The 15,980-nt window shown below is 33.5% G+C and overlaps 2 protein-coding genes and 1 long non-coding RNA gene across 3 annotated transcripts; 2 read left to right on the top strand and 1 right to left on the bottom strand.

Moving 5' to 3' along the window:
* Positions 1-6,992: 6,992 nt before the first annotated feature.
* On the top strand, positions 6,993-10,304 carry LOC127127408 (40S ribosomal protein S4-2). Its single transcript, XM_051056587.1, has 5 exons — positions 6,993-7,160; positions 8,940-9,017; positions 9,120-9,300; positions 9,506-9,603; positions 9,720-10,304. The coding sequence occupies exons 1-5, from the start codon at positions 7,158-7,160 to the stop codon at positions 10,152-10,154; spliced, it is 795 nt and encodes a 264-aa protein (XP_050912544.1). The 5' UTR covers positions 6,993-7,157; the 3' UTR covers positions 10,155-10,304.
* Positions 10,305-12,021: 1,717 nt separating this feature from the next.
* On the top strand, positions 12,022-12,991 carry LOC127127407 (uncharacterized). The gene is made up of 2 exons (XR_007805341.1): positions 12,022-12,456; positions 12,613-12,991. It is a non-coding gene; the product is annotated as an uncharacterized LOC127127407 (long non-coding RNA).
* A 60-nt stretch (positions 12,992-13,051) lies between these two features.
* Positions 13,052-15,706, bottom strand: LOC127127406 (ferritin-1, chloroplastic). The gene is made up of 8 exons (NM_001427618.1): positions 15,368-15,706; positions 15,127-15,210; positions 14,963-15,023; positions 14,334-14,421; positions 14,104-14,165; positions 13,954-14,019; positions 13,683-13,746; positions 13,052-13,344 (listed from the first exon to the last, which is right to left on the bottom strand). The coding sequence occupies exons 1-8, from the start codon at positions 15,652-15,654 to the stop codon at positions 13,295-13,297; spliced, it is 762 nt and encodes a 253-aa protein (NP_001414547.1). The 5' UTR covers positions 15,655-15,706; the 3' UTR covers positions 13,052-13,294.
* Between the last annotated feature and the right edge of the window lie 274 nt (positions 15,707-15,980).

Genomic DNA, 15,980 nt, shown 5'->3' with positions numbered 1-15,980 from the left:
ATGTTTACTTGTTCTTGTTGCCTTTGTGCTGTTTTATCTGAAATATAATGCCTTTTCTTAATTATTTTATTTTGCTATGTCTTTTTGATTCTGACAAAAAGGGGGAGAAGTCATTAATAACTCTGATGAAAATACTGTCTAAATACCTTAAGCACTCTGCAACATATTTTCTTAAATTAAATTTATCTAACATTAAACTTAAGAAATTGCAGAAGGTATCAAAAAATTTCATCGCTTGGAAGCTCTGGTAAGAACTTCTGAACTCCCTAGCACTATCTCAGGGGGAGCTCTTATCTATCTGATCTAATATTATTCATGTTTCATCTGCTAATTAAGTTTGTTTTGTCATCATCAAAAAGGGGGAGATTGTAAGAACAAAAATTGTTCTACAACAGATTCCTTGATTTTGATGATAACAAATGATGAAACCAAAAATGGCACCCTAACGAAAAGTTTCTAAGTGTGCAGGGTTCTAAGAAAAAAGGAAGAAATCTGATGACGTCATCAGATACAGAACCAGATCAGATACAAATTATCAAATGTTCAGAAGCATCTGAAGTGGAAACTCGTTCTAGAAAGTCTAAACTCTGAGCAAAACAGCAAAGTATCAGAAACATTTGAACAAGAAGTAAGCTCTAGAAGTTCTGACTCTGAACAACGCTATCTCTAAATTCCAGAAGTTATCAGCGCTATCTGAAGAAACCATCTGAACTCAAAAGAGATCAACATCAGAAGAAAAATTCCAAGATTCTCAGACACACGAAGACTCTGATCATGGAATTGCTAATCATGGAAGAGTAACGTTAAAGTCAAGTAAAGATTTGCAAATGGTTTTCCTAATAGAGAAAGAGACGTTAATCTCCAATTTCAATAAAGAAGATACTATATGTGGTAAGTAGTCATTTCAAGGAGAGAAAGTTATCCTGCAGAAGCTATTTAAGTGATGGCGTAAATTCATTTTAATATCCACTAGTTTCAACCACTACCTCACTGATATATAAAATGGGCTGCAATCAACATTGAAGATAAAAAGCAAAAAATTATACTGAAACATCAACGCACAAGAAAACATTCTTGCTCTCTAAATCTTCACGAAGCTGTTGCTTATAACGTGAATCACTTTGTTCTTACTATTGTAATATTAGCTTATCTTAGAAGCACTCTAGATTACATAAATCTTTCATCTATTGTTTGTTTATTTCCTCAAGTGACTCTGTGTAGTCTGTATACTTGAGAGGACTAAGAGATCTTTCTCTTAGACGTTGTTTGTAATCAATCTTTCAAGATTAGTGGATTAAGTCCTTGTTGAAGGCGAAATCACCTTGGTCGGGTGGACTGGAGTAGCTTTGTGTTATAAGCGAACCAGTATAAAATCATTGTGTGATTTTCATTTTGAAAAAGCGCTTATTTTCCAAACAATTCAAACCCCCCCTTTCTTGTTTTTCTCACCTTCAGCTATTGGTTATGAAAAGTTTTGATTAAGAAAGTGGCCATTTAAACCACAAAAAGGTATTTGAATGAGTGGTATTTACCAATGAAAAGTATTTACAAAATATGGTCAAAGTTGATTTAAAAGTTCAATTCCAAATAAGTGTTATGAAAAGAAAGTTTGAAAATCAAAATCATAAGGCTTAGGTTTCTAAGGTTTGAAAAGAAGTGTTAAATGTTTGCACAAAAGTTTTGGCTTGGGTTAGAGTGAAGGGAAGAAGAAGAATGGCTAAAGTCCTAATCATACAAGAGATAAGGGATAAGAAACAAGACCACAAATGGAGTTCCTCCCTTGAGATCATATTGATGATCCAAGTAGCTCCCATCTTTTGGAATATGCAAGCAAAATAACAATAAGCTCAAGCAACAATCAAACAAGCCTCTGAAGAGATCCTCAATGTATCTTGTGTCTTTCACTTTGGATGAACATGGCAATGGTTCTTCAATTTGAGCTCTCATAGAATTCCCTAGCACAAAAGCACACACATCAAAAGTTCCATGAAGTAAATCAAGAATGGACAAGAGTGAGTTTAGAGATTTGGTCCTTCTAATCCATCTTCAACATTAAGGTCCTTTTACTCTAATTTGAATAGGGAAAGTCCTAGAAACTAAGTCCATTTGTCCATTTCTTTGCATTTGGTCCACAACAATCACAACAAAACACAAACACAATAATATATACACAATTATGTGCTTAAGTGAGCAAAAGGCAAATTGCATTAATATAAACATGTGCTCAAGTGAGCAAAGGGGGAAAAGCAAATGAATAATATGTACAAGAATAGTAAATTGCATAAAAGTAAAGTGCAAGAATTAAATGTTAATAGTTAATGGTTAGTGTTAGTAGTTAGTGTGCCATAAGGCAAATTTAGCGTTATGTTAAGCAATCGTAATTGGACTTATGTAGAAGTCACAACTATCTGAGGCCGGTCAATAATAATGTAGGCAACAACACAAGTTAGAGGTCTTGATTAGTGAATCAAACTACAACAACTTGCCATGCCAAAAAGAAGATGAGAAATGATCTTGTATTGATTTAGGTCCTTTGCATGATTTAGAAAGCAATCTATCCTTAATGCAAAACCATTCACTTGATCCATGATCAAGATGAATTAGATTTGAATCAAGGAAGATTAAACCTCCCTAATCAATGCTAACCATCAACCTCTAACTCATTGATCAAAAGAAAGAAAAGAAGAAGAAGAAGAAGAAGAATTAGAAATGAAGAATTAAAGTGCATTAAATGAAATGGAATGTACCAATCAACAAATGTTGACCAAAGATAGAGAACATCAAGGTCAAACAATAGAAAACAGAAGCAAAATGAAGATTGGAAGTCAAGAAATAAACAAAATATTTTTGGCATTTTTAATATTTAAAATAAAGCTTGAATTAAAATATTAAAGGAAGGTCAAACTTCAAACTCACTTCAAATCAACTTTGAAAAGTCCAAGTGAATTATCCCAAGTTCAACAAGGTCAAACAAAGTTTGACAAAAAATTTCAGCATTTTTAAAAGTCAGAAACTATTTTTAATCAATTAAAAATGAATAAAAATAACCTAATTGAACTAAAATCTCAAATCAATTAATAAATTGATGAGAATATTTTTCATAGATCTATCATCATTCAAAGAGGTTGAGAAAATAGTTTTGTATTTTTTGAATATAAAAAACTATTTAAAATGAATTAAAAATAACCAGAAAAGAGAAAATTACTAAAAAATAGCAAATGATAAAATAAAAAATATTAAAAATCATTTTTAGAAACTAGAAATTAAAAGAGAAATAATGCAATTGGTCCCATAAATTTTGGACCAATAATAAAAGAGATATGAATTTTAGAAAATGAAATGGAATTAAAAAATGAAATAGAAATTAAAATCAGAATTAAAATAAATGGAAAAGCGAGAGCCCTTGGATCTGAGCTCATTAATTGAGCTGACAGATCCAAGCATCCATAAGCGTGCGTCCAACATGTTCCACGGTCAATGCAACCACACGCGGTACATAAAAAAGTCATAAGGTTGGACTGCTGAGATTAGATCTGGAAATGGAAAGGGACGGTCCACATCTGATTTGGAGACTAGACGGTGGCCAGCGCCATCGTCTTCTCCGGCAAGCTCCGATGAAGATAAAAAATTGCAGGTCAAAAAATGTTAACTAAAATGCACGATTCAGACACCATTCGAAAGGTGGAGTGATGTACATCACTCCTATGCCACTCAATTCCACTCTAGATTCCTATTAAGAGAGATATCAAAGATGGAACTTTGGTGGTGTTCAACTGAACTTGCTCGATTCCAACAATTAAGAACACAATAATGATGCCTCTATACAAAGGACTTCAGACAACACAAGATCAAGGCAAATGGAGCAATGTATGATGAGATTCGAAGCAAATTTCAGTTGAGCAAAACCTTTGGATTGTGAAGAATTAAGTCACTCTCTTTGATTCCTTTTGCAAACAGAAGCTTCAATGGATCAAGGTGAAGAGGTCTAGGAACTTTAGATCTTAAAATTCAACCAATGCAATTGAATTTCAGATCTGAAATTTTTAGAGAAAAATGAAGTTTGTTCCTTTGGTATGGGTGGGGATTCAATTCAGCAGGGATTTAGGCGCCATTAGGTTGAAAAAATGAAGAGCAAAGCACATGTATTTATAGCCAAAACCATGCTGAAAGTTTGATTTCAAATTTGCATGAATGGAAAAGGCCTCCATGCATGGGCCTGTACATGCGCATGGAGGGCCCAATTCCACTTGATTTGGCAAGCTGCGATCATGAATGAATGAAATGGACGTGCAATTTAGGTGTAATCAGCTCATGCATGGCAATTGAATTAAGTTTCCAAAAATGCACCTAATTCTTCATGTCTTCGAAAATGATGCTCCCAAACTCCAAATGCAACCTTATGAGTAATGGTTAGAAAGCTTGTTGCATAAGGAACAAATTCTATGCTGATCAAAACTCCAATTGGGCCTTGGAAATTAATGAAATTTGAGCTTGAAGTGTAGGGTGCAAAACATGCATATGTGAAGTTTCCAAATTTGGCCAATGTTCAAGCCCCTCTGTCTCAATGATGCAAGCCCTAAATGATAAAATCTTCAACATGAAAGTTGTAGATCTTTTCAAGAAAATCAATTTGGACTTAAATTTTGCATCATTTGGATTTTTGATGAAGACGTTATGGACACTTGAAGTTGGGCTTTTTCACATTTCAATGCATTTGGTCCAAAGTGACCTATAATGTTTTGCATTATCACATGTATTTATTTTGAGATTTTGCCATTTTTCTCAACATAAAATTTGAAGTAGGAACAATAATATTTCCAATGCATTAAGTCTCATCCCTAAATCATGAAAAATGAATGAGTTATGTTCTTGGGAAGTTGACCCAAAATTAGGGTTTTAGTCAAAATGACCTATAATGTCTTAGAATGGATGATTACCTTCCAAGCTTCAAATCAAATTTTGATGAACATGAAAGTTGTTCATATTGTCATTAAGAACAGTTTTTCTCTTAGGGTCATCTCCATTTGACCAACACATAAAAAGTTAGGTCTCAGTGTATTTCAAAATAGTCAGATGAATTGACTGACCAACTTCTCAAGTCCACAACTCATATCTTGATGAATTGATGATTGAGGATACTCAAATGAGTTCAAATATGCATGAAATTATGAATTAAAGAACTTACCTTGATTTTATTTGACCATGGGTTGAGGTTGCTTCAAGAGCAAGGCACAATTGATGAATATATGAATTAGGGTTTCCTTGGGAAACAAACCTCAAACCCCTTGACTTGCTTTGATCAAAATGATGAATTGAGATACTTGGGAGGCATATTTGATGCAGAGGAGCTTTGGGAACCATTACCATGCTTGCTTACATCTTCAGTTGACCATATCATTGCACAAAGGATCTCCTAGAAGCTTTTGACCTTGTGACTGCTCAAGCTACAAACAAGAAATATTAGTGACATATTTTTGTCCTTTTGGTTAGTGAATAAAATGAGAAAAGCAATAATACAATTCAAGCATGCTTGGTGATCTAAAACCACTCACAAGGGATCCCACCCAAAGGCAAAGGGAACCAAGATGCTTATGATCCTTGAGGCTATGCAAATGCAATGTTATGATGCCATGAGGGGTCTTAGGGCCAAAATTAGGGTCTTACAGATACTATCAGGTTGAACTACATCGAGGTTGGTGTGATTGTGGAAAGTTGTAAGTCTTTTGTATGCCTTGCTCCAATTTCATTGTGGCGTGTTCAAGTGTTTGATAGAATGCTTTCTTGTATCTATCCAACATTTACAAGGTGGTAAACGTATTCGGTGTATACAACAATAACTTTTAGTGATAGCAAAAGAAGAATATTGACATACATATCAAGGGAATATAATTTGATACAATGAAAATATGAGAAGGAAGAAAAAGGTTCACCCCAACATCACGCTTATTATAACAAAAACGGATACGACTAACAAATTACTAAGATTGTATGGTATATATCGTCAGTCCAGACACACACGGAAACATTGTCCCAAAGTTGGAACAAGCTCTGCATTGATAATTTATTATGTTGTTAAAATTTTTATAACCTTGAAATTTAATATAGATATGAATTTTGGTTACAACAAAACGAACATAACCACGCCTAAAACAACAACACACAAACATAAACATGCCTAAAGTAACAAATAAAAAGACTTAACACCACAACATATCTAAGAGATTACAAGAATCAAAACAATATAATCTGGTGCAGACATCATATGTCTAACATCGTTGTCATTTTTAAACTAGCACCCACATACGTTGGATATCATCATTGTCATCCGTAATAGAGATGTATGAAACAATTCTCTCAATACTTCTAATTCTTTCACCAACATTAATCTCTTTGTCTAACCAAAGGACCAAGTTGCTCGAAACTCCAAATATTTCAAAAATGCATATTCATCAGAGGCTTGGATCTCGAACAAAAAAAAATATGCTCGTTTCTTTAACTACTCATATCAGAATAAGTGAAAAAAAGATTAAGAAAAAAATGAGAAGTTTTTTAATTTTCAAATGAGAATAATTTAATCGAAAACTTCTAAACTTTTTTTTAAATTTTAATTTTTTTTTTTTAAAACTCTTAAATAAAAAATAGTTTTTAAAAATAATTTTATAAAATTAAGTTACTAAATAAATTTTCTTATTTACATATTAAAAAAAAACAATTTTTCAAAAACTAAATCAAACAAAACTCTAATCCTCCATTCTCACGTTCAATATTCAATATGCCAAGTTGTGGTCTTTCTTTTCTATAATCAACTACTTAATTAACCTGTCAAGTAAGTATGATAGACAGGGTGAATATTCTACATTTTAAAAACTCTTGAAAATAAAAAATATTAAAATAAAAAATAAATAAAAGTTTATTAGTAAAAATGAGGTGCAAACAGCAAGTCCTTCTTGCAAGAGCAGAGGCCCGGCCCAGGAACCCCATATAAGTTGCCATCTTTCGACAGTGAAATAGTGACTGATTGCGCTTTCGTATATATTGATTTCAACTAGGGTTCAAAATTCACTCGTGCTTCACCACCTCGCTGAACTCGCACACAGTGATCAAGACTCGTGGCAACATTGCCATCACGCTGTTCGTCTTTGTTTTCATAACACCAAATGGTTAGTCTTGATCGTAATATTGAGTTTCAATTTTTCTTAGCTTATTTATTCTGCTTCATTTTGATTATCTAATGTCCACCATGTATTTGTATTATTATCTGTGTGAATGCAATTGCAAAAATGTATCTGTTGTAATGTTATCCACTGAGGGATTCAGAATCACGGGTTGTAATGTAACTGCATCACATTACTCATTAATTTAGGATTTAAGATGCTCTAATAATTCATTCACCAATTTTGATTTTAATATTCCCTTTATTGAATGGATTAAAGTCATATGGTGAGAATATTTTGTGAATTTGGATTTGGGGCCTGACTGTAGTTTTTTATTTAGTATACTACAGTTTTTATGTTGCTTGATTAATTGATTTTGACTCCTTTGGGGAAATGCATTCAGTTTTTTAAAGTTCCAAGTTAAATTTGGATAATTTTATTATGTTTTTGTCTTGGTCATCAATAATGTTGGAAATTTTAATTCCGAATATGAAAGTAAAAAACATAGGACACCGACACCACTATTTGAACTTCATATATCCATCTCCTAATCAAAATTATTATCGTCTCTAATTTTAATTGACAACATTGCTTAAATACATTATAACCCTTTTAGATGTGTGTGATAGTTGTAGCAATGAAATAACTAATTCTTTTTAAACACTTTTATAAATTGTCCGACGCAGTTGTATGACTTTCATATGGGTGTAGGACCAAGGTAGTCAGACTCGAGATCCTATGTAAGATCGGGTATGCATAACAAGATCGTGAATCGGAGGATCGTAACATGGATCGTAAGATCCTACAAAATTTAGAAATTCTTGTATATTGCCTATATATTCATAATAGGCATATGAAGCAACATAATTTAGCAGAAAAAAACTTCACATAATACTATAGCATTACTTAAAAAAAACTGAAATGGTTGTGTTGAGTATGATGGAGTGAGTATTTAACGTGAGAGAGGCGGTGAGGAAAAGCCATTAGGGAAGTTACAAAATTATTAATTAGTGGGTGTGTATTGATTATTAACTAATTCTTTTGTTTAGGCAAATAAAGTCAATTAACTTTTGAGCCTTCAAGTGCCAAAAAAAGAGGAACGGCTCTGTCAAATTAACGTTTTTTCTGAATCGGGTCATAATTTTCAGGGTCCGACCTGCGAACCCGAAATTCTGGGTTGTTGAGAGAATCGTGCGTGAGCGGCGATTCCACCGTTTCTTCGCATTTTCGTGGCGATTCCGTCCGTGCCTACCAAAAAATGATTATGACCATATTTCGACACGGAGAGGAGTTGCAAGATCGCAGAATCGTCTGATCATATGAGTTGGATTGCGATTTTGACTACCATGTGTAGGACACCGATTTAAAGAGTTTCGAAGCAAAGAAAATAAATAATTTATTTGGGGACACTTATACTTGTCTGAGCTTTTTCAACATGTGTTGTAGAAATATCATATAAATGTCGGACACCGATGCATGTCGGACACCGATGTGTGTTGGATACCGCGACATGCATATTCCTAAATGTGTCCGTGTTTCATAGATTTCATGCCTACTAGTTATGAGCGAAAACTTAGACATCTCAATTTAGGTTTAATGAATTGAGAGTTGGCTTCTTATGCGGCATGCTTTCATAGACTTGATTTTGCATATCTTCTTTTATTACTTTCTTATGTGGTTTGTATGCTACGTAGCATTATTATTATCTTTATATGTTGAATGTAGAATATCAAGAATTTTTTAATCATAATATAAAATCTAATTATAGTTTCTCATGTATTTCAGGCTAGAGGTTTGAAGAAACATTTAAAGCGACTCAATGCTCCAAAACATTGGATGCTTGATAAGCTTGGTGGTGCCTTTGTATGAACATCCTTCTTAGGCTTTATATTGCTAATGTTATTTTAGTTTTCATCATCTGATGCATTCTCTTGAACTCATGCATTAAATTTCTTTGTTGTGCAGGCACCCAAGCCATCATCAGGACCACACAAATCAAGGGAATGTCTCCCTTTGATCCTCATTCTGCGAAACAGACTAAAATATGCTCTCACATATAGAGAAGTAATTGCCATCTTAATGCAGCGCCATGTTTTAGTTGATGGCAAAGTTAGGACAGATAAAACATATCCTGCCGGTTTTATGGGTATGAGCATTAACTTAAATGGCGAATGACATTTTTAACTTTTGATATCAATTTTTTTCCTTTTAATAACTGAACCATGCTTGCAATTTCTATTGTCTTTTCTGGCTGAGAATGTTAGCATTTAGACAACATGAGCAAGTAGGTTTGTGGTTCTAAATTTTCATTAGAGATTATTTTGTTCTAATGTCATCGTCACCACTTTTAGATGTTGTGTCTATTCCGAAGACAAATGAAAATTTCCGTCTTCTCTATGACACAAAGGGTCGATTCCGTCTCCATTCAGTAAGGGATGATGAGGCCAAGGTCTGTCTAATCATTTATAATATATCTATATCTATATCTAATTTGTGTCCATATTAAGAAGCATTGTTTTGTAATGTCTTTTTGTTATCAACCTTGCTCCCACCATCTTTTTTCAGTTTAAGCTCTGCAAGGTCCGTTCTGTTCAGTTTGGGCAGAAAGGGATACCTTATCTGAATACCTATGATGGGCGCACCATCCGATATCCTGATCCTCTAATTAAAGCTAACGACACAATCAAACTAGACTTGGAACAAAACAAGATAACCGATTTCATCAAATTTGATGTGGGGAATGTTGTTATGGTGACTGGAGGGAGGAATAGAGGCCGTGTCGGTGTCATTAAGAACAGGGAGAAGCACAAAGGAACTTTCGAGACTATTCACGTCCAGGATGCCACTGGTCATGAGTTTGCGACCCGATTGGGTAATGTCTTCACTATTGGCAAAGGGACAAAACCTTGGGTGTCTCTACCCAAAGGCAAAGGTATCAAATTGACTGTCATTGAGGAGGCTAGAAAGAGAATTGCTTCTCAACAAGTGGCAGCTGCGTAAATTTAGATTATGAGACCGCTTTTTGGATAAGTTTGAGATTAGTTTTACTTTTTAATCTTGTCTTCCATGTGTATTACAATTTTGATATGATATGGTGTACTGTTTGCAATGCTGTAATGAGTTTCAAATCTAAATCTGTTTTTCCTACAACATAGACGATAGCCTGGTTTCTTAGAATTTGACTTGACCACAGAATGAATCTAAATAGAGGATCTTTGATTTATTGGTCACACTAGGTGTATAACAAATCTCCAAGAAAAGACTCGCAATAAATTGTGGAAAAGCAATAAATTGAGGAAAAGGAAAGACTACTACAATAATTTATTTGGTGAGTAATAACAACTCCATTTTTGTTATGAATTTTTGGACTTTTAGAAAAAGATAAATACAAAATTATGGGATGGAAAAATTGAATCAATGAAATCTTAGAAAAAGAGAAATATTAAATGCCAATGTACAATCAACTCCTCTAGTCTGCAAGTTTGTTACAAATAAGAAAGTTTTGATTTTGAGAGGAATAGATTAATTCTAGGGTGGCAAGATGGGTTCGTACATAGACCATGGTTTTAGACCTGCAATAATCTCTAATCTATTTTGTTCTGCCCTATAATGTCCGTCTTACTCAACCGTTTTTACGATGAACTGAAGTTTTAGAGAAAAAACCTATATGTCTCGTTTTGCGTTTTTTTTCTTTTTGGTTTTTGCATGTGCGAGCATGTTTTGAAGTATTAATCTTTAGGACCGTAATTAATATTTTAAAAATTGGATGTCGAACTGGGAACTGGAGAGAGGTCATCGGTTTGATCTTTGATTGTTGATTCGAGTATGCTATTTATCTAGTGGAACTGACCAAAATCGGTGAATCGACGGTTTTAGAAAACTAATAAGTTAAATTGGAAAATCGACGAGTTAAATGCATGTTTTTTTAGATCTGTATTTTGTAATATTTTGTTGCGTGTGATACTATATTTAGAATTCACACTATATTTAGAATTTGAATTTAAAGAATAAACATATGAAATTATGATATTTTGAAATTTTTGTAAGTGTTGTGATATTTTTTAATGACCGAGTCATTTGATTCGATCGATTTAATAAATATATAATTTTGTTATAGAGATCTGAATATTCGATAAAATTATCTAATTTAATCATACGGTTCTATCAATAAATCAATGATCCAGTACCCTCACCAATTTAATGAATTATTTGATACATTACCTACCATATCCCAACTTATTTGTTTTTTTTTGGGTTGAGGTTTTTCTTCTTCCGGTGGACCGATGTTTTAGCAACGCATGTCTTTTTAGTTTTTTTTTTCCTCTTAAGGGGTCGGTATAAACAGGACGGCGTGGCTCTTTGTCACCTCTAGCTAAATCCATAACCAAGTCCAACTCCATGAGCCTTAAAATCATCTCAATTTACAAAAAACCCAACACATACTCTAAAGCAATGTCAAGTGTACAAAAACCCCAATTCTCTCATCTGTTTTATTCACTTTCATCAAATAAGCTATATCAAAATTTCATAAACATCACTATCTCTAATACTCTCGTGTAATATTAAACATTAAAAATAACAAATAAATAATAATGATGATTATAATGCCCTAGCTTCTAAATTGCACCCACACCACATAAATGATAATATGTATAATTAGAAATTGATTGAAACAGAATCCAAAGGCTACTTTCAACGTTAACAATCACTAATTACCAATCAAAACACTTTGGCTTTCAATATTAAAAGACTCTGACTTATAAATTTCTTACATGCCATAATAAATCTTTAATATAGCTTATTAAACTATAGCCAAGTGCAAATACAAACACAAAGCCACTCAAAGATAAACCAACCAACCGCTATAAAAGGGCCCCCCACCACACGTATTCTCATTATATAGATGTTATCAAATTGAGAATATTCCTAAGTGGAAAAATGCAAAATCCAAATAAATATCAGTAACACCATATGTTTTAATAGGATAGATATTATTCAACAAAATTTCTTGAATATCTATTTTGCAAAATGGGAGGACCAAAAGTATACAAATGGCTTTTGTCTTCTTCTTTAATGCTTTCTGCAGTGGCAGTATTCATTTTGTTGTTTTGCTAGAAACCATATATTATTCTTTTGAAGGGAATGATTCATATATAAAAGGAAGCTGCAAGAAAGAGAAAAGATATCTGCTCTGCAAAAATGAGAAACTGGAAGGGTTGGAGGTGTTTCAAGAGTCTTACTATCTACCCTTTTAAGAGTATATTTAGTAAAGTGAACTCAAACTTCAGATTCAAATCTCAAGGTAAGTTAACAAGCTTTTCATATGAATCCATTGATGTAGATTTAGCTTATGAAAATAAGCTGTTTACTAAAACAAGGCCTAAGGCCTAAATAGATTAACTTGTATATGTTTTGTTCTTGATCCTTTGTTTATATGTATTGTGTTGGCTAAATACAGGACACAGGAATGGACTTGTTAGTCTATATAAAGACATGGAGTCTTGTGGAGAATATGCAGATATTCAAGTCATGTGGAAAATGATTGAATCTTCATCTCCTAAACATGCCTGCAACAAGAAAAGAACCAAAATTTTCTTCATGGGCTAGTAAAAGTTTAAAGAATGAATGATAAAGTGAAGAGAACAGGGGACTCAAAATTTGCATCATGTCAAATTCCATTCCTTCATACTTTCTATCATGTGTCATTAATTTTGTTTCCATAGAAAGTGAAAGTGAATGATCACAGTTCAAAGTTGAATCTCATGTAAAAATCAAGTATCTGATAGTAATCAATACTTGAAGTGTTTATTTGAAAACGGTTTGTTCGAATTCCGCTACGCAACTGCTACTTGCCAATAGTTTATATATAAATAGCATATGTTAAAACATAGTGAACATGAACATGAACATGGTGGTCTCTTTTTTATTGAAGACAAATATTACAAAACGTGTTGAACAGATTTTACTCCACAAGGCTTGTAACCTTTTGCATGTGACACTAGCAATTACATTACTCTAAGTTCTGCAATCTTAGTACATAGGAAAAACTAAGCTCCAACAGAAACAGACCAAGCACAAGCACTTCTCATAAAAGACCAACTGTATACAGATACAAGAAAAGGTGGTTGTTCTATTCATGTTCAAGCACCATGTACTCCATGAAGAAGTCTTTGATCAAAGTGCCAAACACCTGCACAAAATTTAAGTTTAACATTACCACAAACACTCACGAGCACTAGAAATAACAGTTACACAAACACTAACACGTAGACACAAGTAATAATATAAGAGTGAATATAATTATATGTGTTGGTGTCAGACATTGAGACGTGCACGCGACACGCATTAGTAATAATTTAAGTGTGAATATAATTATATGTGTTGGTGTCAGACACTGACACGTGTTGCACACGACACACATTGAATTTGAAATGTCTGAAGCTACATTGATCATAATAATTTATAGGTGTTATGTGTAAGGCAAAGTTTGTGGACCAATATGAAAAATGATGGTAGTTATATACATACCATGACCCTTTCCAACCCTTCTCAATTGAGCCACATACTCTGAAATCTTCTTAATTGCTTCGACCTGAAGAAAGAAAATGATATGTTTTGACAAAGACATTAGTAATGAATGTTACCAAAGATATAGAGTCAACTTCCCAATACATGTTAACTGCAACAATAGGTGGAAAAAATCTGTAAAACCTATACATTGTTAAAGCAACTTTTTCTCATTCTTCTAAATTCAAAAGTTAATATGAATCCCTAATACTAAGATTTAAATGAATTTCACCTGTTCGGCCAAATATTCGCCTTCGATGAAGTGTGTCATTTCAAGGTCATTGTTGCGTTCTGCCACCTATAATTCACAAATCTTCAAATTGATTAGCCTTTACATCAAAAAGTTTGCGAACACAAAGCTAAAGGGACAAAGATGCATTACACTATGCACATTCAGAAGTTTCTCATTTGTTAACTTCTCCAAAGACAAAGCTAACTCCATTGCTGAAACAAACAATAGAGGAAAAAGAAAAAGAAAAAGCAAAAGTCAGCATAACTGATAATAATTGAACCACTGAATATGGCAAACCACAGTATATAGATTCCTAATTATAATGTGTCAAGTTGCAAACATAAAGGTGAAACGGCGATGAAATCAGCAAACAAGCTCACCATGCAATGCATCTCCTTTTTCCACATGCTCAAATTCTGAGGGCACGTCCTTGATGGGGTGAAGCACAACTCTTCCACCACGAGTGTTCTAAAAAAAATGATCATAAAAGTGATTATATACAGGCTATTTCAGTAGCAAAAGATAAAATCAAATCAAACTTTTTTCATATAAGCTATAAGTTGTTTTCATAATCTATACTGCAAAGCCTATGCAAACAAGTTGAAAACAACTTATATATAAGTGTTTTAAATTGTTTTCATAAATTCGTCCAAAGAGTTTCGCAATTGCTTAACAACTTATATGTAAGTGACATGTTGTCAACATCGGGATCTTGCATAACCGCCACCGAACTGTAATGGTGGTGTCCAGAAAACGGTGGATCTTGGCAGGAATTGGCCAAAATTGCACCCGATCAATGGTTTTACAATTTTTTTTTCACAATTTGAAAACAACTCACGATTCTACTTAAGATTTGAATAGCTGGGAGTGAGTGAAATTGCAGAATCTTAAAATTTTAAGATATAGATTGTGATTTTGACAACCTCGGATCTAAGTATTTTCATATACTTCTGCATGTAGATAAGTTCAAACAAGTCAATTCAAACATACAATACAAAGCTAATTTAACCTGATATTTCATAAGCTTTTCAGCATGTTCTCTCTCTTCTTCACTAGATTCCTTGAAGAACCTGATTTCAACAATAAAGAGCAAAATAAAATCAAAAACCTGTTTAAGAAATAAGAAATAAATAAAAAAAGGAAAAGGCATATTGGTGTTTATATGTTTGATACTTCGCAAATCCCTTGAGAGCCACGTTGTCCCTATCAAAGTATGCAAACATGGAGTGATACACATAGGAAACATTGTATTCCACACTGTCACACAACAAATTGCAAAGAAAAAATCACTTAGCATAGAAACAATAGGAATATCAAATGCATGCTAAAGGAGAAATGATAGAAACTAGCACAGCACAGACACCGGAAACACTGACACTGACACGTCGACACTGGTATAATTAGAAATGCTTACTTAATTTGCTCATTAATAACAGATTCACATTCATCAGCAAAATTCTGACGAGCTAAAGAAACAAGAGGAACAGAAGGAACAGCAAGATAATCCTTCTTAACCTCTTCAAACGGTTCAAATATAACCCCTGTCAAAGGAGCAGTTGTAGCGCAAACCCTAAATTTTCTACTTCCCCATTTCTCACCAACTCTCAGATCACAAAAACATGGCTTTTGAACACCATTTCCAGAAACAGGTGAGAGAGAAAATCCAGAAAAGGATGAAAATTTAGAAGAAGAAAGAGCCATGAGGGAAGAGAAATGATTTGTTTGTGGATGAATCTGGAGAGGGAAAAAGGAGTAAATAATGGTGGTTAGGGGTGTTTTGGGGATTTTCAATGGAGGAGATTGTGTATGAACCGTTGGATTGTCGACACGTGGAGGGGTAGGATTGTTTGGTGAAAGGGGCGTGTGGCGAGCTCGTGGTTATTGTTCCACGTTGGAAGTTTGGATTTATTTGATAAAATTAGGACAAATGTCTCACACGTGTCTATGAATTGTAATGTGTTGGTATTGTACACATGCAATGCAAATTAAAGTTTCAATAATTTACTTAAATATTATATTGGTGTCTT

This window comes from Lathyrus oleraceus, chromosome 3, assembly GCF_024323335.1.
Source record: "Lathyrus oleraceus cultivar Zhongwan6 chromosome 3, CAAS_Psat_ZW6_1.0, whole genome shotgun sequence".
Lineage (NCBI taxonomy): Eukaryota > Viridiplantae > Streptophyta > Magnoliopsida > Fabales > Fabaceae > Lathyrus > Lathyrus oleraceus.
Note: the sequence above shows the minus strand (reverse complement) of the source record. Positions and strands in the feature narration are given on the sequence as shown.